Raw genomic sequence first — 25,697 nt, forward strand, 5'->3', positions numbered from 1 at the left:
ATGACTTTTACGTAATGTGTAAGCCACTTAAACCTTCTGAAGCCTCAGGTCATTTGTTGTCTTTGCATCCTGGCACAATGAATGCAATTATACCTGAAGCACTTGAATGCTTGTTTTATGCAGCTGAGAGACCATTAATGGGCTTTAAATATGGTTAAAAAAAAAAAGTGTCTCCCATTTCTATTGCACAGTTTTCCAGCCAGCATGTTTCACTTGCACTTTTTGTATTTTTTTAGTCTCTGTTTTTTCTTTCCACTTTATCTCTTCCTTAGTGATTACTACTATTGAGGTCTTGCCGCTTGAAACAAAGCCTTTCAGGGAAAGAGGCAAACTTCCAGCAGGTACTTCACTAAATAGAGATGCTTTAAAAGCTACAGTAACAATAAAGTTCCTAGATCAACTGGCTGAAAATGAAATTGAACTACCTTTCAAAAGACAGCAGGAATACATAGAACATTCACGTAAGCTGGAAAAGTTGCAATGATTGTTAGTCAAGTTACTTGAAGCGCTATTGTCTTCCTAGCGCAAGATGAGAAAAAGGAGACATCATTTATGGTCTTCCCAAGCCAACATAGGGCACTCTGGCACTTCAAGATCTACTGTGGCCAAATACCAATGCCCAGGTTGCTGTGCAGACAAGAACAAAGTCACAAGAATATACATACCATTTTTCTCATGTATTTGTACTAGTGACTTATAGGACTGCTGTGCTCTTGCTAGATTATATTGATTCTGAAAGGAGAAAAAACTAACATAAAACACCTGCATCTAGAGACGTGAGACTGAAAAACAGCTTTATGAAGAAACTCTATGGTGGGCTCACAAATAAAAACCATGCACAATGTAACAACATTCCCAGCTTTAAGGTACAAGATTTTCAAAACAAATAGTCTTATCTTCTGCTATCTCCTCCATCATAATGACAATAATTTGTATAACCCTACTGCTGGAAAGGCCCCTCTAGCAGAAGGTTCAGAACCTGAGGCAAGTCAGAAGTGTGTTTTGCGACCAGAAGGGCAGGCGTCAGGCAATCCCCACCGCAACTCTGTCTTGCTCAGCTGATCAGTTACCCAGTTAGACAGAATTGTCATCATAAACTTTTGCATCTTGCCTAGTTCACTATCCTTGAATACATACTTAAAAACTGGCATCCAAGTGACAATTTCTTTGACTAGAATATTTAAACATCCTTTGAAAACAGCATTTAGTACAAAACAGCATTTAGTACTTCAAGGTCTTACGTTACGGTCCATTACCAACATACACACTTGAATTGGACTATGATTTCGATCAATGCTGAATGGCTAGCTCAGCAGTACTTGCATGGTATTATTTTTCACCCTCTCATGAAATTTTGCAGGTGTTTAGTCCAGCAAAAGGAAGAGAACTTCTTAACATCAGCATATGCGATCCTGGCAGTCGGGCTGTCATCTACAGCCCTTCTCAGAGCTGGAATTTCCAAATCCTCCTGATTCCCAGTTCTGAATCCTCCTTCGCTCCCCCCCTTGCCAATACGGGGATAGTACAAGTCTAACTACTTGCACACCCTGCCCATCCCAAGGTTTTATCCTCCTCATGTGTTCATCATTTCTTAACAAACTCATAGTTAACTGCCAATAGAACACTCATACATGCACCAGACAGCAAGATAAATCAAAAGGGAAATACATTTGCAATGACAATTCTGTCATTAAGCACCTTCTATGCAAGTCCGCAAAGAAATGGAAGCCCAACAGTAATTTATGTAATTGATATACACAGCACATTTACCTTATTGGCTCCAAACTGTACTCTGGCTTTTCCTTTGACTAAAGTGGCATTGATCTGCATGATGACTGATTCTATTGAATAGGCACTGCTCCAGCCCTGGAAGAGGAAGGAAATAGTTCCATGTAACATGTACTTGCTTCTTGTCCTCACCTTGCAAATCTATTTTGGAATATGTGCTTTGGGATTGCTTTGGGGTTTTTGTGGTTTGGTTTTTTTTCTGCACTCCAGTTTTAGCTACTTGTTTCCAGTTAACAACTTTTATTTTCCAGAGAAAATCTGGAAAGTGATATACAGGCCTAGTACTAAGAACTTGTAGGAAAAATGAAAAGGCTGAATCACACATTTCCGAAATACAGCCAGATAGAAACAAGAGCAGCTCCGTTATTACAGCATTTACACATTTTCAGCAACATCACAACAGCTATTACAACTTCTTGTTGTAAGAAGCAGAAAGACCGCTATCTAAGGAAGCCATTGACTGAGCTATGACAATTCTGCTCCCACGAAAATTACTGCTTATCTCTGACATTGCTTTACCTTCCAGGGTTCACAAAAGTTTCTGCCGGAGCCTGCAAATAGTCATTTCATTCATTGACTTATTTTAAGGAGCAAACCAATCAACTCTGTCTACACAAGAGTCATCTATGCCTAGATTCTTCTGCATTCCTCACTTCTCCAGAGCTGACTTTGTGCAGTAGCAGAGGCTTCTAGAAAAGAAAACAATGTGTCTTGCTCCTGAGAACTCACTCTTCACATGAGCTTCCTCCCAGAAATTCTGAGAATTGAAAGCTGATGTGCTCTCACTTCTTGCCTCTTCCTCAGACCTCCTGTAAGCCATCCAAGGCAGAAAAGATCTCACACAAGATCAGCAAGGCAAATCTTGTGGGACTGAGCTTTGTTACACCGTGTTCCCTTTGGAGTATGTAATTTATTCTACACAGGGGATTCTTCAACTCAGGGGAGACGCCTATTTTATTTTAAAGCATGCTTTGTTATTATCGAGATAACAGAGCCTGTGTTCACCTGTTTAGTAAGAAGTTCCATGCATAACGCACCTCCACCTAGGACATACCTAGAAACAAACGTGGAAGAAAATACATTTGACATAATGAGTTAGTAAGAAGATGAAACTGTTCACAGCACTTTAAGTTCTTGCAGGCCAATTGGTTAATTTTTTTTGTTCACATAAAGCTGAAATGCCCTTTAACCAGGAATATATTGCAACTAGTTAGCTGTATTATACAAAGAAGATTAGCATTGTGAAACAAAAAAAAAAAATATATTTCCTCTGCTAACTACATTTAGGTAAAAATCAGTGACCAAGCTAGTCTGCACAACTGCTTACACAACTGTACACAGACCACAAAAAAAGGAAGGTTGTTTTTTATGGCTAGACTATGTATATGTAGAATTGATGTGTAGTTGTAAAAAAACCTAAAAAATTCACATCTGTAAAGAAATTTAACAAAATTCCACACAATGTAGGTGCACCTATAAATCAAAGATGTAGACAAATGAGATAAAACAGATCATTACTTGCTTTTCCTATAAACCACTTTCTAGTTTCAGTAACACTTCTTCATGCATTGTGCTGACTCAGTAGTCAGAACGCCTGGTCATTTACAAAACCTGGACCGAGGGAGTAGAATTTACCACTCCAAAAATGTCATCTCCCCTATGACCAAGACATTCAAACAATGTAGGTCTGTACGACATTCACAGGGAAACGATCACTGAAAACCTTCTGGGCCATTCTTTCTCTCATTCTACAAAGAAGTCCAAGTACAACAAAACCAGAATCCAAATAAGTTTTCTGGCGTCTGGCACTGCTTGTTCACTTTTTTGGTAGCAGCAACCCTCATGAACAGTATTTAACTGCACTAACCATTTCTTGAATGCAAAACCACACAGCAATTAAACCCAAATCAGAATCAACTCCAGCTCTCACAGACCGCATTTTCAAATGTACAGGTATAATTTCCTGTCAGCTGGAGATGCATAAAAGCCTTGGAAGGTGAATTTAATATTCTCTCCATGGATATATACAAGTTTCTGTGCCACAGACAGCACTTCAAACACATTTAGGTGACTTTTGGAGCATGGTGTCAATTAAATTTAGTATTTTTCAATTAGCATTTGAGGAGGTTTTAGACAAAAACTTTATGGCAGTGTTATGGCAGCAACAGAGAGTCAGTTGAGACTATACAGCAAGTTTAAGGCAACATAGGGATCACACCCCTTCAAAGCACCAACTCGAAACACCCTACAACAGGAGAAGTAATGGCAATGTCAACCATCCACAAAGAAGCTGGTTCTTAAACATCATGGCAGGCACAGTCTTTCAAAGCAAGACACAAACTAAGCAATTCAAAGAGGAACTGTGTCCAGCTGTTTGCCTACTATTAGTTCATAAAGCTTGAGAAGCAAGTCTCCATATGACACTTGTGAGGTCTTCAAACTCAAGGTCTACAGCAGCTCATGTATATATTCAGGGGAAATTTCCTGAAGCCTACATGGTAGTCTCAAAACATACCCTGCAAATGCAATCAACCAATCTCAAGTTGTAATATTTTCACCACAAAGTAAAATTTCTGTAAGGCAACTCAAACCTACCCTCCTGTGAGCACAGGAGATACCACTCGCACAAAGGGAGGATCAAAAGGGAAGTTATCCTGAAAAGCATAACAAAAAACAGGTTAAGAAAAATACTGTCACACTGTTTTCCTAACCAGGAAGTATTTCAATAGCCTTATTTGGCAAATCAGATTTAAAGCTAAAAAAGCAATTTTTTTAAAGCTTTAGTGCCAAATTTAAAGTTGCAATTTTTCTTTTCTTGTTTTTTTTTTTTTTTTTTTTTTTAATTTATGCTACAGCTCCATCTTTACCCAAGTAACAGCTGAGGGTCATTTCAGTCACTTCCTACAGTAAGCTACAAATTTAACCCCAGCATTTCTTCCCATAGACACATACCTTAAAAGAGAAGTTCAGTAAAATGTATTCTACACCTTCTTTTTCTTTTAAGACCTGAAGATCACTATGCAGTGGACTATCAGGATCAACCCTATGAAAGAAGCAGGGGGGAGATCCTAGATGAAGTTAATATTTTCACTTCCTGTAAACAGTAATTACTCCTTTAAGAGCGCTTTTGTGTATTTGTAGTTTACAAACTACATTTGTAGTAGTAATTTAAGGTGAACTGTAGAAAACTCTTGCTCTCTTTACAAAGTAAACACTTTGCCATGAGATCAGCATGAAAGCTTGCTGCAATGCACTACATCCCCAATGCTATCAAGTGCTATTTGAACATAGTTAGCACAAAATAACCTGTTTATTTGAAAACAGCAATTTCAATTCTCTTCAGTTCACCAGAAACATATGTTCCAAGGGCAGGGGGTGGGGTGGGTGGATTTAACAGGAAGACTGTTTTGTCCTATCTAGTTTTCAGTACACAGTTAGTGAATCCTTTATGGAATATGTGATCGTAGTTCTGTATCAGCTGTTAAAAGTAATCTGCATCAGCAGAAGTACTAAAGCCAGCAGCTTCTGCTCAGCAGAATTTCAACAACTGTTTGTTGCAAAATGCTGGTGGTGAGCAGCCTAGACATTAATTCAGACACTACTGGGTTAATCCCACCCAGACTCTGACATCCCGGCAGCTTTTAAAAGAGACTAGTCAAAAAATGTCTGCAGCAAACCAAAAACATATGTTAAAGGGATTGATGGGCTATTAAATCCAGTCCTCTGCTACAGGTGAAACCACAAACTTATTAGATCCCATTTCAGTATTACTTGGGTAGTTTGTCCCCATCCTACCAACGGGAAGCTGTTTCAGAAGAACGTCTCCCAATGTTTAGAAACCTCTCATTTCCAGCCACAGCTTGTGCTAGGCCAGTTCAGAGTTATTTGTTCTAGCAACAATACTGTTCCTTAGTCAGATGGGCTCTTTTCTCTCTGCCATTTACACACACACCCCCCCAACTAGTCTGCACACAGTTTGTTTTTTTCCAAACACTTTTTGCTGGGATAAACAAACACAATATTTCTTATCTTCTCTTAGTCATTCTGGAAGCCATTTGCTGCATGCACTCCATTTCCTCTTTCTTGACATCAGAAAAATCAGACCTGTTCACAGCACTTGGAAAGAGGTTTCAAATCACCGTACAGCGGTTTGAGTGCTTCATTGTAGAAGCACTCAATAGACAAGGCTTCCTGTAATATGGCACAGATTTTTCCAACATACACCATTCCTGCCATTTTCAGCTTCAAAACATTCACATGCCTATGGTTACACTAAGAAGGAAATAAAACTGTATTTCAGCAGCTGGTGACATAGTCATACAAGTCTCACCACTAGGACAAGGCAACAGTTCCTACAGGCAGGCCAACTATTGTGCTGAAACAGCTTATGTCCTTATACTTATTCACCATGACATCTGAACTGAATGGAAGTTCTTTCATCCATTGCCATCTTTTGCAGCCACCCAGCCTAGTCTGGCTAGGCTTTTTCTTCCTACAGGTTTTCTCGTAGGATGATGGCAGAAGATCCCATTACCAGGAATAATTTCAATATAATACCTCTAGAATTAAAGTTACTGGACTATGGACACAACCAAGACAAGTTATCATCTAGTACACATAGCCAAAAGCAGTACGGAAGAGAAGACAGTCATAATTATGTTATACCTAAAAGTTTCAGTCCTATGTGTCTGCTCAACTGTAGAAATAAAGAACTAATGGTACTAGGACAGTTCTGTTCCTTCTTACATCTCGCATGAAACTAGAAGTTGCATTTTCTTGAAACTAAAAACAAACAAAACCAAAATAAAACCATCCAGACAAAACTTTAGACAAAAAATTTCATCATTTAAGATTTCATATTTTGGAGTAGTTTTGGAAAGAGAATTGAACAGTAATGAAAGTTATGGTAATATGCACTGCATTAGCTGTGCAAAGAGTGTTTTTTTGCCAGCTCAACTACTACAGTTCAATCTCTGTACGCACTTCTGTACACTAGAATTGTAGCCACCACACTGTTTTATATGCTCTGGCTAGAGATTCTCATTTATCAGAAGTAAGAATCTCTGCAGCAATAATAAAATGGATTCTTCAGAACATGAAAAAACTCTAGTAACTTACTTTAGAAGCTTAACGTGCCATTCATACAAGCTGTCATTTACCAGTTCCACTGAATATATCCCTGTAGAAATATTAGATAGAATTAATTATGCACTAAAAGTTTAACAAGGTAAAATTTAGCAAAAACATTCTTTGCTTTTAAGTATAAATACTGTCAGTAGATGTGAGCAACAGATAAGATACTGAGATACTGATACTGAGGCACATCCTTCCTCGAGTAGCAGAAGCAATTCTGAGCAACAAGGAGAAAAAAGTTCTTTCACTTCTATAAAAAAAAAATTCCACATGAATAAAATATTTTTTTTTTTTGACACCTAACCATTTCCCCCCCCTCTCCCAGTTCCCCTTCAGACTTTCCACAGCTACAACTCCAGCTCACTTAGCACTCAGGATATTTTACACCCAGTACACAACCAACACACTTTTAAAACACTTAACACACAGTCTGAGTACGCAGCCTTATATTTCACAAGTTCTCATCAGTATTAGCAGACCAGGACAGGACACTGGACAGTGTATGGAGCAGAAACCCCAAAAAAGAAGATACTACATTTGATGAAGCACATTCCCAACAACTGACCAAAGAAGCCAGAAAGGTGCATCAGAAGGATATCCATCTCTGGAAGCCAGCTGGTGATTTACAGCAATCTATTTGTTTTAAGCATGTTAAACAGTAGTTATGCATTTTACTCAAAGGGAAGGATGAAAGGTTATCTGCCATTTTCTTGTATATTCAAGCTTCCTCTCTGCAGAAGTTCACAAGCAGCCCAGGAAAAAGCAATAAATCTTTAACCATCAGACAAGATTTAGAAAATGGTATCAGTGATGTTCAAAAGTCTAATCTCTTCCCCCACAGACTATTCATGCATATACACTAAACAACTATGATTAAACTTGTTACCTGGGTTAATATTTAACAGCATATCTGTTGCTGACATAATTATTTGGAAGATATATGCAAATCAGGAATCTGCCTAGGATTTCTGAAGGCTATAAAACCAATAGATTGCAGTCACCACATTCTCTCCAAGGAATTACAGTATTAATTTCTGAGTTTTATGATTCTAGAATACATTATCTTGCTGTATCGGCTTTGTGTGGCAAGGTTTTGGTAGCGGGGCGGGGGGGGGGGGGGGGGAGGGTTACAGGGGTGGCTTCTGTAAGAAGCTGCTGGAAGCTTCCCCTGTGTCCGACAGAGCCAATACCAGCCGGCTCCAAGACGGACCCGCTGCCGGCCAAGGCCGAGCCAATCGGCAACAACAGTAGCGCCTTTGTGATAACATATTTAAGAAGGGAAAAAAAGTTGCAGCGGGCACATAAATAGCAGCCAGAGAGAGGAGTGAGAACGTGTAAGAGAAACAACCCCACAGACACCAAGGTCAGTGAAGAAGGAGGGGGAGGAGATGCTCCAGGTGCTGGAGCAGAGATGCCCCTGCAGCCCATGGTGATGAAGACCCTGGTGAGGCAGGCTGTCCCCCTGCAGTCCAGGGAGGTCCATGGTGGAGCAGATCTCCATCTGCGGCCTGGGGAGGTCCACGCTGGAGCAGGTGGGTGACCAAAGGAGGCCGTGACCCCGTGGGAAGCCCGCGCTGGAGCAGTGTGCAAGTGTGCTCCTGAAGGACTGCACACCATGGAAGGGACCCGGGCGGGAGCAGGTTGTGAAGAACTGCAGCCCGTGGGAAGGACCCATGCTGGAGAAGTTTGTGGAGGACTGTCTCCCGTGGGAGGGACCCCATGCTGGAGCAGAGGAAGAGCATGATGAGTCCTGCCCTTGAAGAGGATGAAGCGGCAGAGGCAATGTGTGATGCACTGTGACCCTCATTCCCCATCCACCTGCATCACTGGGGGGGGGTAGGTAGAAAATCCAGGAGTAAAGCTATGCCTGGGAAGAAGGGAGGGGTGGAGGGAAGGTTTGAGATTTGGGTTTCTTTCTCATTACCCTACTCTGGTTGATTGGTAATAAATTGAGTTAGTTTTCCCCAAGTTGAGTCTGTTTTGCCTGTGACGGTAATTGGTGAGTCATCTCTCCTGTCCTTACCTCGACCCACGAGCATGTCGTTGTATTTTCTCTCCCCTGTCCAGCTGAGGGCAGGGGGGAAGTGATAGAACAGCTTTGGTGGGCACCTGGTGTCCACCCAGGGTCAACCCACCACACTTGCAGTTGAAAATTTTAAGCATTAGCACTTGCAGTACAGATGACATTTCAAGCTGTCCAGACACCTTTTATTTCTAAAGCATTTCAAAACTCAGTAAACAAGGTAAAGAAACTATGCTTATTTCTCCTTACCACAGTGCCACAAACAAGTGGGTACTGCAGCCAAGATCATGATTTCAAGTTTTTCTAAGTCTGGGACAACAAAGTAGGTCTGAAAGCTTACTCACTGTGTTCCCAATGTTCCTTTTAATCAGCAGCTAGTTCAGGGACACTACACATTTCTGTTCGAGGATGAACAGAAGGAGCTATTAAGGCCCTTTTCCAACTTCCCAGATCCAAGGACACTATTTTCTGAATTGCCCTCAGTACAAGTGGAAGTCACGAATGATAAGAATTTCAATTTGTACCGCTCTGATGTAACAACAAAAAGAGTTGACATTCAAAACTCTTCTCATTGTCAACTCCCATTAATGATGAAACATTGTATCCAGAATATTTTCTCCGACCTACATCCAAAAGGGAGTGAAGACTAGAAGAAGCAGCCTCTCAGTATTACAGCTTTGGCACCTAGCACAAGTATAAAATACTTGTTACAGACAACAAAACAAGTTACAGTAAGTACTCTGACAATATCCTAAAAAATGGCAGATCACAAGAGAACTTCCATCAGCTTGTTTATTCACTAAGTCTCTAGCCCTATTCCCGCGTTCCTTCCATCACCCTAAACATCCTGCTCTTACCCAGAATTCATGTACCAGTCCTTCAGCTCCAAGGTCCATGTGTTTTCCTAGCTTCCACAAAGGAATAACTTTTGCTGGTCGTAAGAGCTGTACTGTACCTAAACCAGAAGTTGTAAAAGGGTTCTTCAGATGTGCGCAGTTCATGACTGACAAGAATGCACCTTAACCAAACAGCAACTGAATCAACCTCTCAAGCACCCAAATTTTGAGCTGAATAGTATCTGTGTGTCCTCATGAACAGCAGCTGCATCAGGGTTACTTGCTGTCTTGATACAGAAGCTTCTTAACAACACTATCCAAAGTTGAGGCGGGGTGGGGATGGTGGTTAGTTTTTTAATAGTCAGGAGGTGTTACTTGAAACCAGCTCATAAGCTTTCTTCTTAATTTAGGCAGTAAGAGGAAAAAAAAGTTCTTGTCAAGAAGACTTTATCTGATCAGTACCAGTTTCTGAGAGGTCCTTAAGGTAGGGAAGGGAATTAAGGTAGGTGCCCTCACTTAAACACAGGAGATTTTTTGTTTTATTCCTCTAAAAGGCCATCCACAGAGGTGATAAAGTAAAAGAAGGCACCCAGAACCATGAAGCAAGAAAAAAATTAAGAGATTAAAAGGTAGGAAAAAACCCAACTCCTTCCAAAATAGAGGCAACATCTTAAAACAACTTTACTACAACTAGAAGTAAATCCCATACAACCTTTGGATAAAAGCAGTGAGTTGAAGTCACTATATATGAACAACACAGCCGCTAAAGATATGAACAGAAGAGATTTCATTTAATATCTCCAAAGTCTTTGTTCCTCCCCCTCCCCCCAATTATGTTAAGACCTTTGTGAATTCTTCCATATTAACCAAGCAAATCTCCAACTTCATATTTGGAAATGAAATCACCTTAGTTTGGACGACTTGTGACTCCTGTTATCAAGACAGACTAATGAAATTCTGTCTAGTTTATAGCAGAATATCTTAATTTGCTAGAGTATTTTTTGCTTCTGTTAGCTCATAAGAAAACAGTTTTCTGTTTATTTTTTAAGGGTAGTTCTTCACCTAGATTTTCCAGATAGATAAGCAACCTTCCTGTTGACAGCGAGCTTCTGTAATCATCTTTTGCATGAACTCCAACAGTAGTATTTCAATCACTAAAGGAACTTCAGTTCTAAAATGGATACTACCTTGAATATACACCCATAGTTGAAGTTCTGAATTTTTTTTTAATGCTACTTTTTTTACAAAACACTTCAGTAGAAAATAAAATATTTAAAAGACTATTACTACAAGTACTACTCAATTCAGAAGTCCCAGTGTTGGCCTATTGTCAATCCTGAAAACATGTAACCTCACACACACTAAAGTGATCCTTAAGCAACTAAAGAGCAGCCTTAGATTTCTGGCTTACATTACAAAAAATGAAAACAGTGTTAAATTCCCTTGCAACAGTTACCAGAACCTTTAAGTTTCACAATTTTTCCCTTTGTGTGATAATCATAAGAAATTAAATTAAGGGAAAAATGGACCACGGAGCAAGTCCTCAAAACAAAGATCACATTAAAAAAAAAAAAGGCAATCATCTACCATGCCCCTGCTCACTGGTGACAGTTATCTAACAACAAAAGACAGAACTGGGCTATAAAAGCAGGAGTTTTGTGCAAAGGAGAGGAACTGATATTTAAATTCACTCAACTCCTAAGACTAAATGAGGCCATAAGGAATGAATCTAGGTAAGTTTTATAACCAACAGCATCATTTATTGGTAAAATTTAATAAATGTATCAGTAGGACAGTGTTTCAAAGCAGGACTGCCATCAGTTTTGTAGTCATGTCCACTTGACACTTTACTTCATTAACATGTTTTAGAGATTGACACAAGGCATCCAGTTGCAGTCTTTTTACGTATTCCTGAGTCATAAGCTAATAATAAGTTACTATACTTACCCTTTAGTACCTGAACTTTCTTTACAGTTTAGCAAGATTTACTTTTTCTCATCATTTAAAGTATGCTTTCCTACATCAGGAGTTCAATCTTTTACAGCTAGTTAAGAATTGTTATTAATCTAAAGCCAAGAAATGGCATTATTAAGCAACCCAAGTCCTCACCTCAATCTACACCTATTATAGGAGCTCCTGGTTGTGCCTCAAGCAGTACCTATGTGATTAAGCACCACACAGTCTTCACAGACAAGTAGATTTGTTATACCCAGTCTTTGTTCTACCCACAAAAAACAAACCCTGAAGATCATATATAGGCAGTAGAGCATCGCTCGTGACTTAATACAGATCTATTTCTAGGCTCTTCCTTAGACCCACTAACCCATTCTTTACTGGATAGATGGTGATTAAGGCATACTGGCAATCACTCAGCAGCAGTAAAGCCTAAAAGGAGGAGGCTACATTAGATCAGCACTAGGTCACTTAATCAAATTTATACTTAAGACATTTTACCACTGTCCACAGTACTTCAGCACATAAAACTGTTTACCTAAAAGGTAAATCTGGCAAATCAAGACAGGAACCTATTGTCTCTTCAACTCTGTCCTTTTACACATGAATTAAAATGCCACAGCCACCAAGCAAGATTTAAAATAAACTACGGGAAAAATTCAGAAAAGTAAAAGATAGAGGATTAAAGTTTAGACTGACTTTCTAATCAGGCATTCCTCCTGTTCCCATCCTGGCCCACAACAGGTTCTCATACCTGGCTGCTGTGGAGTTGCCTACACAACTGACCTACAAGAATACAACTTGCCTGAACTCTATGTATTTTCTGTTTCTTGTATGGTAACACTCAGACAATTCAACATAACATTCCTTTGCCCTTATGTGGAGCAAATAGAACAGCCAACCACTTAACTACTTAAAGCTAATCAGCGTTTGTTATTCAAACAAATTTAAAAGACAAGCTTGTTTTCTATTGCTATTTGTATCCTTGTTCCAAGGAATACACAGAGCTCAGGATCAGATTAACAGCATCATAAAATCATAAAAGTAACAGCAATGTAACTGAGGTTAAATCCCATATAATAACAAAACTTTCTGCTGTTGAACACAAATCCCTCTACAGCAAGTATATTCTTATGATTAGTACTACCTACTGGTAGTGGTCAAAGCTTTTGCCCTATATACCTGGAGAACTGAATTTCAGGTAGTTCTGAAAACTCAAGAAGTCCCAACGGAGTAATCTTGAGTTGTTCTTTGTAGCCATCCACCCCAAGAGCATTCTCATAGTTACACCAATCCTGTTAATTCTCGCATGAAGCTTTGCATAACAAAAAGGAAGAACATTTTAGAGGATATGTATCCTGACTTCCTTTTTCTCCACAAATACATACATTATATATAATCATATTACATAAAATAGTGCATCTATGAATTTTTATTTTTATATACATGCACACATATACACACACGTATATACACACTTATGACAACAAAACACACAAGGATTAGAAGAAAGTATTTGTCAGGAGAATTCTTTTAAAGTGTTATTTCAAGGGAAATCTGAAGCATTTTACCTGTTTTATAACTCTGTGATCTATATATATCCCTGAGTTCTTTCATAAGTCGATCTGAAGCCTGAACTGACCCAGAGACTGCACCCTGAAACAAACAAAAAAAGATGCCAAATAAGTGAAAAGTAATATTTACGAACAGCTTTATTTCCATTACAAAGTTACACTAATTAGGAGGTATTAAACGTATATTAATTTCTGTATTAGGATTAGGTTTTTGAGAAATTACATATTCTAGTGAGCAAAGACTACCCAAAAGAAATAAGACACTCCCTCTAAAGCAGCACATTAATATATACTACTACATGGCATAGGTGATACAAACTCTTAATCAAGGTACAACAGACATTTTTCTGTAAAGGAGTTTAATCTCTTTGGCATTTTGATTCCCAAGATGGATCCACAGTACATTTCTAATAGGGAAATACTTCCTTTCACCTTCTGCTCTTATGCACTTGAAAGAAGAGTAAGACTAATCCTAAGGATAAGCTTCTGCATGCAAGGTTTTACTGTTTTCTCAGCAATATATTTTTATTTACAGGAGTTGGGAAGTATCCACTATAGAACAGCAACTTTGGGATAAAGGAAAACCAATCAATGTATTTTGAAAATGCAGAACAAAAGCAACACTATTATTTGCAATAGAGTGAAAAAAAAAAAAATCAACACCTACACAGAGAAAGACTAAGGTAAGCAAACCTTAAAATACCAAATATTTTGTTGTGATTTGCCATAGTTCTTGTGGTTTATGCAACCCTGGCAGAAATCTCTTCTGTTCTTTTAGAGCTCAGTTCTGTATTACTCAGCATCTCAAAGTGATAGAAAACTTAGCATACAGATTCTGACCCTGATATTTCAGCCCGAGATACAATGCTAAAGAAAAAAAAAAGAGACAAGACCTTTTAAGTGACAGGCATATCTAAAATATGACTGGCTCTAAATACCACCAGTTATTGACAAACTACTGAACACACCAGTTATCAAGTAACTGATGTCTACTTGTATCAACAACTGCTGCACTGGATGTGTTCAGCACACATCCCCAATGCTGACAGTTCTGTGACCTTGGAATTAAATTCTGCCTCAATTTTCTGAGCTTTAAAGTGAGGATAGAACTTTTTCCTCTTACAAAATTGAAGCGCTTATTTACAATAAAATGATCACCAAGAGTAATTAGATTACTCTCTCCAATTCAATGCAAAGCTAATAGGAAAGATTTTGATATTAAACCTTAGATGTTACATGGCTACCCTGCTTCTATAGTCCACCTGAAATACCATTTTACATTCAAGATTGTTGGAAGATAGAGATAAAAATTAGCATTACAAGATTTAAAATATGGAAGAGGAATGAGGACTCCAAATGTGGTAAGGTACCTATCACCCCAAACCCCAATCCTATGAAACTTTGGCTTCCACCGGCAGTCAGTTTCCCAAAGGTAGATTATTTCATGAGACCCATGCAGTTGTCTGCTGCTGCTTGGACTTCAGTCACTCCCACTGAAATACAGGCTAATACATGTGGCTTGGAAGCATGATTTGGGGGGCAAGGCAGGGGGAACCCACCACCAAACACAAAAAAAGTCCCCACCTAGAATAAAGTTAAGTTCAGCCTCTCTTTATAAAGTACTGCATGATTAATTTATGGGTCTGTTTTTCCTATTCCATCTAAAAACTTAAAGAGATTTGTTTCTTCAGTTTCCTTTCAGATACTATGAACATCTATAAACAGACAGATCCTATTCGGATAGAAGCGTCAGAGAAGTATTTATGGAGGAATCTGAAGCAGTTATGACAATTGTCTAATACCTGAAATGTCATCCCTGTTTGCCTCAAGTCAACAGTGATAATACATATTCTACAAGGTCTTAACTGTAGGATCAAATTATTTCTTAAGGGTTAAGTATCAGTAATAGTACTTGATGTAATCAGTAATAGTTACTAGATAGCCTCCACATACTCCTTTGTCTTCTCTGTTCAGTAGCATCATATAACATGCTTAGCTTCACACTATAATCTGTAGACTATACTTTTAAGCTATTCATTTTCATACTCCACTGCATTTAGTTACACAGATTACTGAAATTCCACTAGTTTTTCTTAACAGACTGGTATGAAGAATGAACTTTGTAATTAAACATGCAAATAAAAGGCAACTCCTTTCACCTGATTAAATAAAAGCTACATAAAGACAGGGCTCCAGACAAGTAATTTCTCAGTTTACTGAAGCCCCTGTCTCTAGAGCAGTAGCAGACAGAGAAGGCATTTCTCTTCCTCCAACAGCAAGCAAATGCAGTTTTATGGGGAAAAACTGGTTGGTTATATGTTATTTGCAGATTACTACTATTTATAGCCACTGTTTGCAGATTAGCTGAAAAAGGAAGCATTACACTTAACACAATGCAGTGTAAACCACCATTCTCTGTAAAATTGCTGTGCTTCTTCAGACCTGTATGAAGGGTGTTAAGGTTGAGACTCATTAATGTGTTGAGTCCGGAAGAAAGAAACTTCAGAGACGTGTCAAGATTTTGGCCTTCTGTGCAGAGCTGTGCAATATCCTTGCCTCATCTGCTGTATTTCCTACTGAAAATAGTCATTTTCTTATGTTTTTCACAGAATATCAACCTCTAAATACAGGCAATTTAAAAACAACTTAGATTCTCAAAGACATCCTGTGGAAAATTAGTTTCCTCATTGCATCTTTATTTCCAAATTAAGCTACCAAACTTCTGTATGTAATGTTGGAAGCTCACCTTGGCATATGAAAATTTAAGTATCTTCTGTACTGTAGTAATTTAAAAACCAAAGCTTAACACACCCACAGACTTCTGAGTGCCATTATAACTGCTGATAAACTGAAGGGGTATTAAAAAAAAAAAACCAACACAAAACAAACCACATTAGAGTGTGTAAGCTAGCCTCAGTAGACTTTGTAACTGTTTTTTACCCTTTTTTCCTAGGCATTTCTAGTTGGGCTGCCTACTCCTTATATAGCAATATTAAATATAATTAGACTTGCTACTCTAAAGAATCTATAGACTGCAAACCAGTAATCTATGATCAAGAGAAAGAGGCTAGCAAGCTTAACCTAAGTAGTGTAGCACAGGAGCTTACTTTACATGCTCTGAACTACCCCTGGAGGAAGTTGAAGAGGAAGCCTGCAGAAATTAACTGCTATACCTGATGGTAACCTTAATGCCAAACACCGCTGCTTTGAAACACAAAGTCTTCATTCCAGTGTCACTTTTGGTTTTTATAACTACTGTTAAAGTGCAGTTTAGAAGAGTACTACTTGCATCACACCACTGCGTGATACAGTAGAGCAGTGAGTTCAGTTTTGACTGTAATGGTACTAGAATTAAAAACTTTAACTTTCAATAACTCGCTACATGCAAGTTATAATTTCAAAGAGTGAATCAGATATAAATAACTGTGTCCCACATTTCTCCAGTTGTGAGATCAAGAGTTACAGTTGCAACTGCCTTAGAAATAACTAGTCAATCATGGGATCTGACAGGTATCCATGATGTAGGCTTGATGCCAAGAGCAGAAAGGCACAGCCATTTGATTTGTAAACTGAAGGAGTTGAGAGCTGCTAGACAAGCCGCAAGCGATTTTTTTCCCCCCCCTATTAAGTAATCAAATAGGCACGAAGTCTCACTTGATTATCCTCTCCTGTACAAGCATACTTGTGGTTCTCCAGAACAATAAGCAGGCAAGCTGGAGAAATCCCTGCTACAGGAGGTAAACATCTATATGGACAACATGCTAGCTGCTGAAGTTGCAAGTAACAGAAACACCTGCAGGAATTCCCAGAGCCAAAACTGTTGAACATGAAAAATATTCAGGAGATGCATCGCTACAAGCTTGTCCTGTTCTCAAAGTCTTCCCCCTAAGGACATGTGTCTAGCACTTTCAAAAATGTGAAACTTTGGTCCAAGTCAGTATAGGCATTATATTTTTCAGAAGTGTTTCTATCCTTAATTAGTATTCTAGTGTGAACGTATAAATTTGAGTAAAATACTTTATCAAACAGTTAAGCAACTTCTAAGAAAACTAGGACTTCAGAACTGAGCTTCTGCATTCACAAGTCAGTAGGGCACACCTAACTATGCAGAAATCAGCACAGCACACACCACTGCCCTAGCTGTCTGCTGCACTAATTCTCCAGAGATAAGAGGTTTTGCAGCCTCAGCTTTTCTCCTTCGGACATTTTCTTTTCCCCTTCCACTCCTCAAAACACAGCCAAAGTCTGCTCCTTAAATCAGTTATCTGAGGTAGGAGGTGCAGTTCACTGCAGTTTTAAATTCAAAGACCAGATTGTCTATTTTCCATCTGATCAGAAAAATACTGTCACACATCAATACAGTACAGTAAATCACCTCACAATACATTTCAGATAATTCAGCCACAAGACCAAAAACTACCTGCTAAAACATAACACCAAAAAATGGAAACTCCTTCAAGATAATAAAATCTCAAGTGACCCCAAAAGAACTAAAGAATACAAGTTTGCTCTATTGTCACGGAACTTTCTCAGTATTTGTGCAGAAGTACATTCATTCCTGGAAGTTGAAGTAGATTCATACTTACTTCAAGGATTAGACTGAAAATGGAAATGACACCTTAGACTTCATAAAATCTGAAGATGAAAGTGGAGGCATTTGAGACTTCGAAAGGGAAGTGCATAAACTCCTCAGTAGGAAATGCAAAAAGCTAATAGCATTATCTAAATAAGAAAAGCATTAATCTCTGAAATTACTATGTGGGGAGAGACCTCTGCAAAGCAAGGAGCAGCAAGTTGTTTAATATTTGAAGTTAATGATTCCAGTTCAAAGACCTTGTTTTACTCCCAGTAAGCAAGTGGCTCTTTAAAGTTATTACAATGCTAAGAGGAGGATTAACTCTTACTCCAAGTTACATACTGTACCGCAAGCCAAATTTATTTCCTGATGCCGGCAAGAAGAGTAGGATTAGGGATACTGCCAAGGAAGAGAGCTCCTTTACAAAATTAGTGGATAGATATTCTTAACTTGTATAAAACACACAAACCCTTAAAACTCCTATGACAACAGCCTTGAGCAGCAGAAAAATGTCTTCAACCTGTGAAGAAATGTCTTGAACCTGTTAAAAATATGCAAGAATGGGACTGCATGCACTCCTTTCCTATGGAAAAACCTTTAGCATGATCCGTAACTTCAACCTGCATTTCAGCCAAGGGGAGAGAGGATGACACACAGATTTTGGCCAAAGAACATGTAAAGAAACTGAAGTCTTCCGGTTGCATTGGGCACTAGTCAAAGCCTTACATTAGACTTCATGTTCCCTCTTCCAACAGCAAGCATGTAAACAGCATGGCTTTGTTTTACTTTCCTCTGCTGAGGAAACAAAGTATACCAAAACAGCTGTGTAGTTTGTGTGAAAAGCAGACTTTGTTTAGCCACTACATTTAAATTTGTGAAACTCACTGTCCTTTAAGAAAACCCCCTGTGAAGGGCTGTGCAGATTTAAATTTTACCTTATGTTAGGATACTGCACAAACTTCTGCTATCTTAGAGCATGTTTAACATGTTCTAATAGAAGTCCCATGTTCTGGCAGCATAAAGGGGCATTTAAGTGCTACTAGGTTAGCTCCTTCCTAGGTCAGTAGTGCAGCTATAGTTTTCAGCTCTCAAGCACTTAAGAGTAAACCCTCACAAGTCCTTTGAGAAATTATTTAAGCAGCACAGCTATTTCTGGTGACCCACAAAAATACCATGGTTCCTCAGCAGCAGTTGAATACCCTGTTCCCTGGACTCAGCTGACCTTGTTTGTGCACCAGCATCAACGAGAATGTCTTGGCACGAGAAACAGCTATTATGTAAGTTGAATCTGCTGTTGTCAAACAAAAAACCAGTAGTGCTCATTTCAGCTCCACTAGATGTGGAGGGAAAAAGCAAAAGGAAAGGCAGTATTTGCTAAATGGGAAAGAGCAGATTAGCAAAAGCAAATCTGCAGTTTTAAGAGGCTTTCCACACCAAGGAAGAATGTTGACACTACAAAAACCTTTTTTCAGTTCTACCAAATTTTTAGATGATAGTAAAGCAGACCGTGCCTTTCAGGCTGCAAGAGCATTTATTTTCTTTAACAATTAGAGAGACTCTTTACCATCAGGTCTGAGTTATAAATGCAGAAATATACAGAATCTTAACAGGCATCTTCTCAAAGTCTGAACAAACATTTCAGTTTAAACAAAACCAGTAAGTGATCATTGTGCTTATGGTTAGTCAAGTCTTAAAACAGACTTAACTATACAGCAAAAGCAGTTTGGCACCTTATGTTTACCTGCTTTTAAAGAGTGAAATGCTGATCAGGCTTGGGGGTTTTTTGTTTGGTTTTTTTTTTAGGTTGGTTGGTTTTGTTTTGGTTGGTTTGGGGTTTTTTTGGTTTTTTGTTTTTTTTTTTTTTTTTGAAGGGGTGATCATTACTGTACACTTTCCTTCAGACAACCTGATAGGTAACTATTGAATTCATACACAAATCAAAGTGCAATCTCCTCTAGCCAGCTATCTCATGCTGCCTATTTCAGTAGAACATAAGTCTAAGGTATTTTTGACAGGTTTGCACTCAAGTCATGTTAGAACAGCAGTGGGACAGGTGCAGAAGATTTTTAGTGGAAGAACTCCGATAGAAGTATTTCCATCTTATTTCCTTTGCAAAGCAGATGACTACAAACTGAAACCCTTTTCCATGTTCAAGTGTCAGTAACTAAGAGGAAGACTTTTTTTTCTAAACTAAAGTTATTTAGGGCCAGTAATTCATGACAAGAAATAGTCAAGATTCTGTTAACTAAATGAGCCTTTTCCCTAAAATCTTATGGTAACTAGATCTATCAGGAGTGCATCCAATATTAAAAGTGGATTGGATTGGCTTGGCTAGCACCAAGCACTTCGGAGGTATATAGTTCTTCCTACAAATCCAAAGAGGTTCACAACAGCAATTCTCTTGAATCTAATACAATTTTTAAGTGCAATTTAGGCTATTTGGAAAATATTTACTGCAAAAATCATAAAGTATAAGAACTAGAACAAAGCTGGTTCTGTGGGCAAAAATCAGGGTCCTCCCTACATACCAATACTAAATCTTATTCCTTCCCTAAATACTTACAGGTCCCTCTCCTGTACCCAACTATTGCTCACATCCTCAATTATTAGTTTAATGAGAAATAGCACATCTTGTGCCTGGACATGACCTACATGTCTGCTGACTTGCCAAACAGCATATAAAAACTCAGGAGCTCACACAGTAGCAAGCACTGGCTCAAGCACCTTCTTTCTGTACAGGCGACTTATGAAAATTTTAGAACCCTTACCTTCGGGTGAAATTGGTCATGAACAGAAGCACTGAATTTCATGCATTATACATTTTAAGCCTCTGTCAAACAAAAGTTTTGATTTCTTTGGAAGCCAGGCTAAATAAAATTAAGGTTGTATGACAACATCATTACTTCCTACACGCACCTTTGAGAAGTAGAAGCTTCTCTGGAGCTTGGCACTTTTCACAAAACATTTTTAAGCCCCTGGAGAACAAACAGGTGGTTTTTTTTGTTTTTTTTTTTTACAACTGCCCACTGGCAGGATCACTCGGAAAACCGTGATAATAAAACTGCAGAAGCTGCTGAAGGCCCCTTGCTTTACGTCTGGCAAAAAACACCTCACCCTTCAGTGATTTACACGTGGCGTAGATACTACCGCAAAACAAACTCATACGTAAAATAGATTTAAAGCACAGATTCCTGGGTTTACTAAGTCTGTTAAGTCACCCATAACTTTTAATGCAGTCAGGTTTATATATGGCTTTGTTATTTTAATAAGGGCTCAGCAACAAAAGTCATGCTTACAACCTACATGTTTTCTGCTAATTCTGCAAGGACTACTGTTCATAACAAAGGCATCAAGCAAGAGACAGAGGGACAACCAAATGGATATCTCTATAAATCAGATTAGCAGTTAAATATCATTAACAAGTGGGAAACCTGGATTTATATGTAAGAGTTGACTCTAGTGAAAAGCTAAAAGATGCTGCTTCATCCAAAATGCCAAGAACACCCCAACCCAACTGGACAAAATAAATGCTGATAGCATTCTCCCAGGCTGAATGAGAGTGCTTTGAAGTAGTTTTTGTGCCTCTGTGGGATGAGGACTGACAACTAACTTCCTGTGCCAAAGATTTTGATGAAAGATGAGTCCATTTACTAAATGACCTTGGAATCTTAGCTGGCCTATTCAAACTTCTCCAAAAAGAGCTATTTAGTTCCCATAAGTTGAGATGTTTGTCCCCTATATGCTGGAAGTCAGCTACAGGTTAATTTATGTCTAGGTGCATAGTAGTAGGATTTATTTGTTGAAAACCATTTCTATTTTAAAGCCAGAAGTATTGCAAAGAAAAAAACATAAATCATTAACTCACATTTAAGTGATCTTGCCTTTGATTTTTTCTGATTTTTTCTAAGATTGCAAGGTTCTCTTTTTCAATGCCTTCATCCTCAGATTTCTTCCCATCAGCTGGTTCCTCCTCCTTCATATCATAGTGATCCAGATCTTCAATGTCCTACAGGATAGAAGAAAATTCACTGTAAATAACTTAACTATGCTCTTCATTCAACAAAACCCTCTCCAAGGCCATTTAGGGATACAGTCACATCCTGCACCGTACTATGTATTAGTGATTGTTGGATGCCATTTCTATTTTGCTGTAACTTTACTCTCTCAGCCAACAGTATTCACTCAAGTGTAGGGAGCCTTCACAATATGAATGAGACACAAATTCACAACATGTTTTTGGTCACAGAAACAAGCACCATAAAACTTCTGCGAGAAGTTAAGACTATAGTGAATTAGCCCATTAAAGTAGGTAGAAGACAGGAAGTTAAGGCATTTTGAACAGGGCTTAAGAATCCAAAAGTAACCACAGTTAGGGTGTCTCCAAGACGTGTCTAAAAGCAGGCTCTTTTTTTAAACTAGAATCCTAACTATATTACACTTCTGGCAAACAACGATTAAAATATCTGGCAGGGCTACAGCAACCCTTCAAGAAAGTAAAATATTAGAAAGCTACATGTACTTTATTCAAGGTGAACATTTCAGCTGAAGATTAGATGCAACAATTTTGGAATTAGGATGAGAGACAAAATTATGTGGTCAAGTGTTCCGATCACACAAGCCAACATTTCAGTTCTGAGTTTAGACTGAGACACTGAAAAATCTTCCACTCTGTATTCTGAGACAGGGTTATCCTGTTGCAGAGGAGCACTCTGAACTTAAGATAACTGCCTGAAAGGCGATTCAAGTGCTATTTGTGGAGGGGAAGGATGTAAATACCTTGAGATGAAAAAGGAAGCACTACAGCAGCCATACCAGCAAGCTATGAGAACACAACTATCAGATATGCTCCAATATGCAGTGCTCCACCACACCTGTGGGTACTCTTTATACACCATCTGTTTGCGTGGCAGGAAAACCTGGTCATAAACGCAACTTCAAGGATGTCTTATGTAGTACACACCTATCTGGTGCCCTTGACAACACTGTTTCCTCCAACCATAACAGATTTTAAACAGAGTATTCTTTAAAATGCTCATGTTTCTCAAAATAATGTTATAGCCCCAGGAACCGTAAGCTATTTTCAATTTAGAAAATGGACAAGATTACAAGTTGAAGGTATCAGTGCCACACACAATGCCACCTGACAGCTTAGAAATAATGACAAACATGACAATTTTTTTGTCTGAAGTCAGTCAAACAGAGTGCAAAAGGCTACTTAAAAGTCTGCAAGCAACAAGAGCCTTGTGGCAGCAAAATATAGTAGCATACATACTACCTTTACAGAAACTCTGGCTCCAACAGATGTGGCCTGGATCAGGTTAAATATGGTGTAAGAGAGGCTGATTCAAATTAATTCCAGAACATGGGTAACATTTAGATCTTTTCTAAAGGAAGACCTTTTATTCAGAGAATGAGTTGTTCATTGTTACTACACACCTTCTTCGTTAAAAATCTAAAACTGAAGTAGTCAGAACAGTTCTCCTATAATAAGGCTATTTCTAGTGGTTTAAAAAGCAAGCATCTTGAAGCTATTCTAACATGTTGTAGAAATAATTGAAAGGGGTGGTTCTCACACAGTAAAAAGCGTATTAAAAGGAGCACAGTCTTGCCAGACAGTGACATAACCCCCTTAAAGTCTAGCATGTCTGTTTCAGATGTCCTTCCATGTCCTCCAATGTAGTACAGTTAAAAACTAGCTCACCTGTTTAACGAATCAGCAAACTGGTTTACTCTAACACCAGTCTGCTTCGATTTGGGAGGCACTTTCAACTGTATCAGAGCTAGTTCATATGCTGCTTGAAATAGGAGTTAACAAAGCAAACTTACTGATCTGGCACACAATGTTATGTATTGTTTGACTAAAGCACAAACAGATGTCAAATTCTGGTATCCAAGTACCTCACAGCTGAGATCTAGGTTTAAGAAGAAAATTTCACTAGTTTTGCAGTCAAGTGAAAGCTGACATTAAGGTAAACATCCAAATTTTTAATTACCTTTTCCATTGAACTCTAGGGACATTACATTTTACAGTTTAGCTTAATAATTAGCCAGCCGCTGCAGTGCAACGTGCCAGAATTCTACAAGATTAGGACAACAATCTTGTATCTACACATACTTCACCCATATCTTCTTCTTCCTCCTCCTCTGATGTAACTTCTTCTGTTGTTCCATTCTGCAATACAACAATGAGGTTTCTGCATAAATTATGCCTATGTTCCTTTCTTTCAAAAGCAGAAAGTCTACTATCAAAAAGAAAGCAATATATATGAAAGTTACACTTATCAAGGTCTGCAAAGGACAGAAGTTTAATGTGAAAGATACACAAAGGTGCTTTTCTTGAGTATGACAGTGAAGAGATTTTTGCATGAAGCAAAGATAAACAGAATGTCACAATTAATTTCACATTAAGCTCTAAGTGGAAACTTAAGATTCAGATAAGGATATCCTATTCCGAGACAAGGACAAATGCAATAAGCAAGTCAAGCACATTGTAACTCATGATTTCCTAACCATGAAAAAAGATCATGGCTCTGACTAGAATTCATATACACGCTAGACCTCTGAAAAGAAAAAACCCAACGAACGTTAGACCTCTGAAACTTAATGGATTTTTGTCTCACTACCTAGAACTTCTATGCAACAACTACTATCATCAGATAGCCATTGTTATTAGATTATTTGACAAAATACCAAAACAATACATTGAGTTCATTTTTTATGGCTTTCCATTTCAAGATACCACTTCAAGCTCAGGAATTCTGAGCTGCAGAACTACTCGGGAGCATTCTGATATGCTTGTCCTCTGCTTACTCTTCCTTTGGCAAAGGAGGAATGCCACTGCTGTACACAATGCAGGGGACTAGATGGATCCTTGGTCTGACTTACTAAGGCCACTCTTATTTAACTTGCAAATTATCTGACATTTCTGGCTAAGAAACACTCCATGAGTTTGTTTCTGAGTTTTAGAGCATAAGCAAGACTCTTCAACAAAGCTACTTCCTGATATTACAGACCTATTGCCTTACAGTTGCACTGCTATGTGGGTGGCTGAGAGAAAAGACCTATAGGATTACAACTGGGCACATGACCAAAATTAAGCAAGTTATTTGTTATTACTATAGTACTGTCACCACAGGAAAACCATCTGTTACGCTACAGGAGTTTTTAGAAATCGTTTCATCTTAACATGTATAAGCAAAAGAAGATATCATAATCTTATTAAAAATACAAAAAAAAGCAGTTACTGTCAGTTACCAGTTCCATTTTCAGCACAATACAAAACATTTTAGTTAACCAGAATATTTCACAGCCCTTCACAACTCTTAATTTGTCAAGTGCACAAACAGTAAACAAGGCAGCTCAGATACTCCCTACCCAAAGTAGCATATGGTCTTGATATCCCATATCTCTGCAAGGGATTGAGGAGGAAGGAAAATATCAATAGTAGTTCATCCAAGTGCACACTGTAAAACATATACTCTTCAAGAAAAAGCCAACAGTGTTTAATCACATTTACATTTTGGAAAAAAGTAAATTTGGAAGGCAGTAGGAATGCACAGTGATTGGCTTGAACAGTATTTAGGAGGGAATTAAACTGAGAGCACTGGTATCACATACACACCTTTCAATGGTACAGAAACTCCAAAATAAATTGTGTAATAGTATCGCACCATCATTAAATGGATTCTGCAAACAAAATTCAGATCAAGGACACCATAAAGCAACAGTGCTTCATATCTCAGTTCTGGCTTACACAAGGTTTAATCATTCCCACCATCTTGTTTCTTGGAGTTGAAAAAACAGCTCCTTCATTG

At 38.4% G+C, this 25,697-nt stretch overlaps 1 protein-coding gene across 2 annotated transcripts in view; it reads right to left on the reverse strand.

Moving 5' to 3' along the window:
* Positions 1-25,697, reverse strand: part of UBE2Q2 (ubiquitin conjugating enzyme E2 Q2) — a 54,182-nt gene that overhangs the window by 2,848 nt on the left and 25,637 nt on the right. The window contains exons 4-12 of one of the 2 annotated variants that reach the window (XM_049811947.1): positions 23,999-24,055; positions 21,749-21,889; positions 13,305-13,389; positions 6,907-6,967; positions 4,741-4,831; positions 4,384-4,442; positions 2,794-2,842; positions 1,771-1,866; positions 666-732 (exon numbers count right to left, since the gene is read on the reverse strand). In XM_049811947.1, coding sequence (XP_049667904.1) covers positions 666-732; positions 1,771-1,866; positions 2,794-2,842; positions 4,384-4,442; positions 4,741-4,831; positions 6,907-6,967; positions 13,305-13,389; positions 21,749-21,889; positions 23,999-24,055 — 706 coding nt within the window. The remainder of the gene's footprint in view (positions 1-665; positions 733-1,770; positions 1,867-2,793; positions 2,843-4,383; positions 4,443-4,740; positions 4,832-6,906; positions 6,968-13,304; positions 13,390-21,748; positions 21,890-23,998; positions 24,056-25,697) is intronic. The other variant, XM_049811948.1, reaches the window with a different exon arrangement.

This window comes from Accipiter gentilis, chromosome 10 (assembly GCF_929443795.1).
Source record: "Accipiter gentilis chromosome 10, bAccGen1.1, whole genome shotgun sequence".
NCBI lineage: Eukaryota > Metazoa > Chordata > Aves > Accipitriformes > Accipitridae > Astur > Astur gentilis.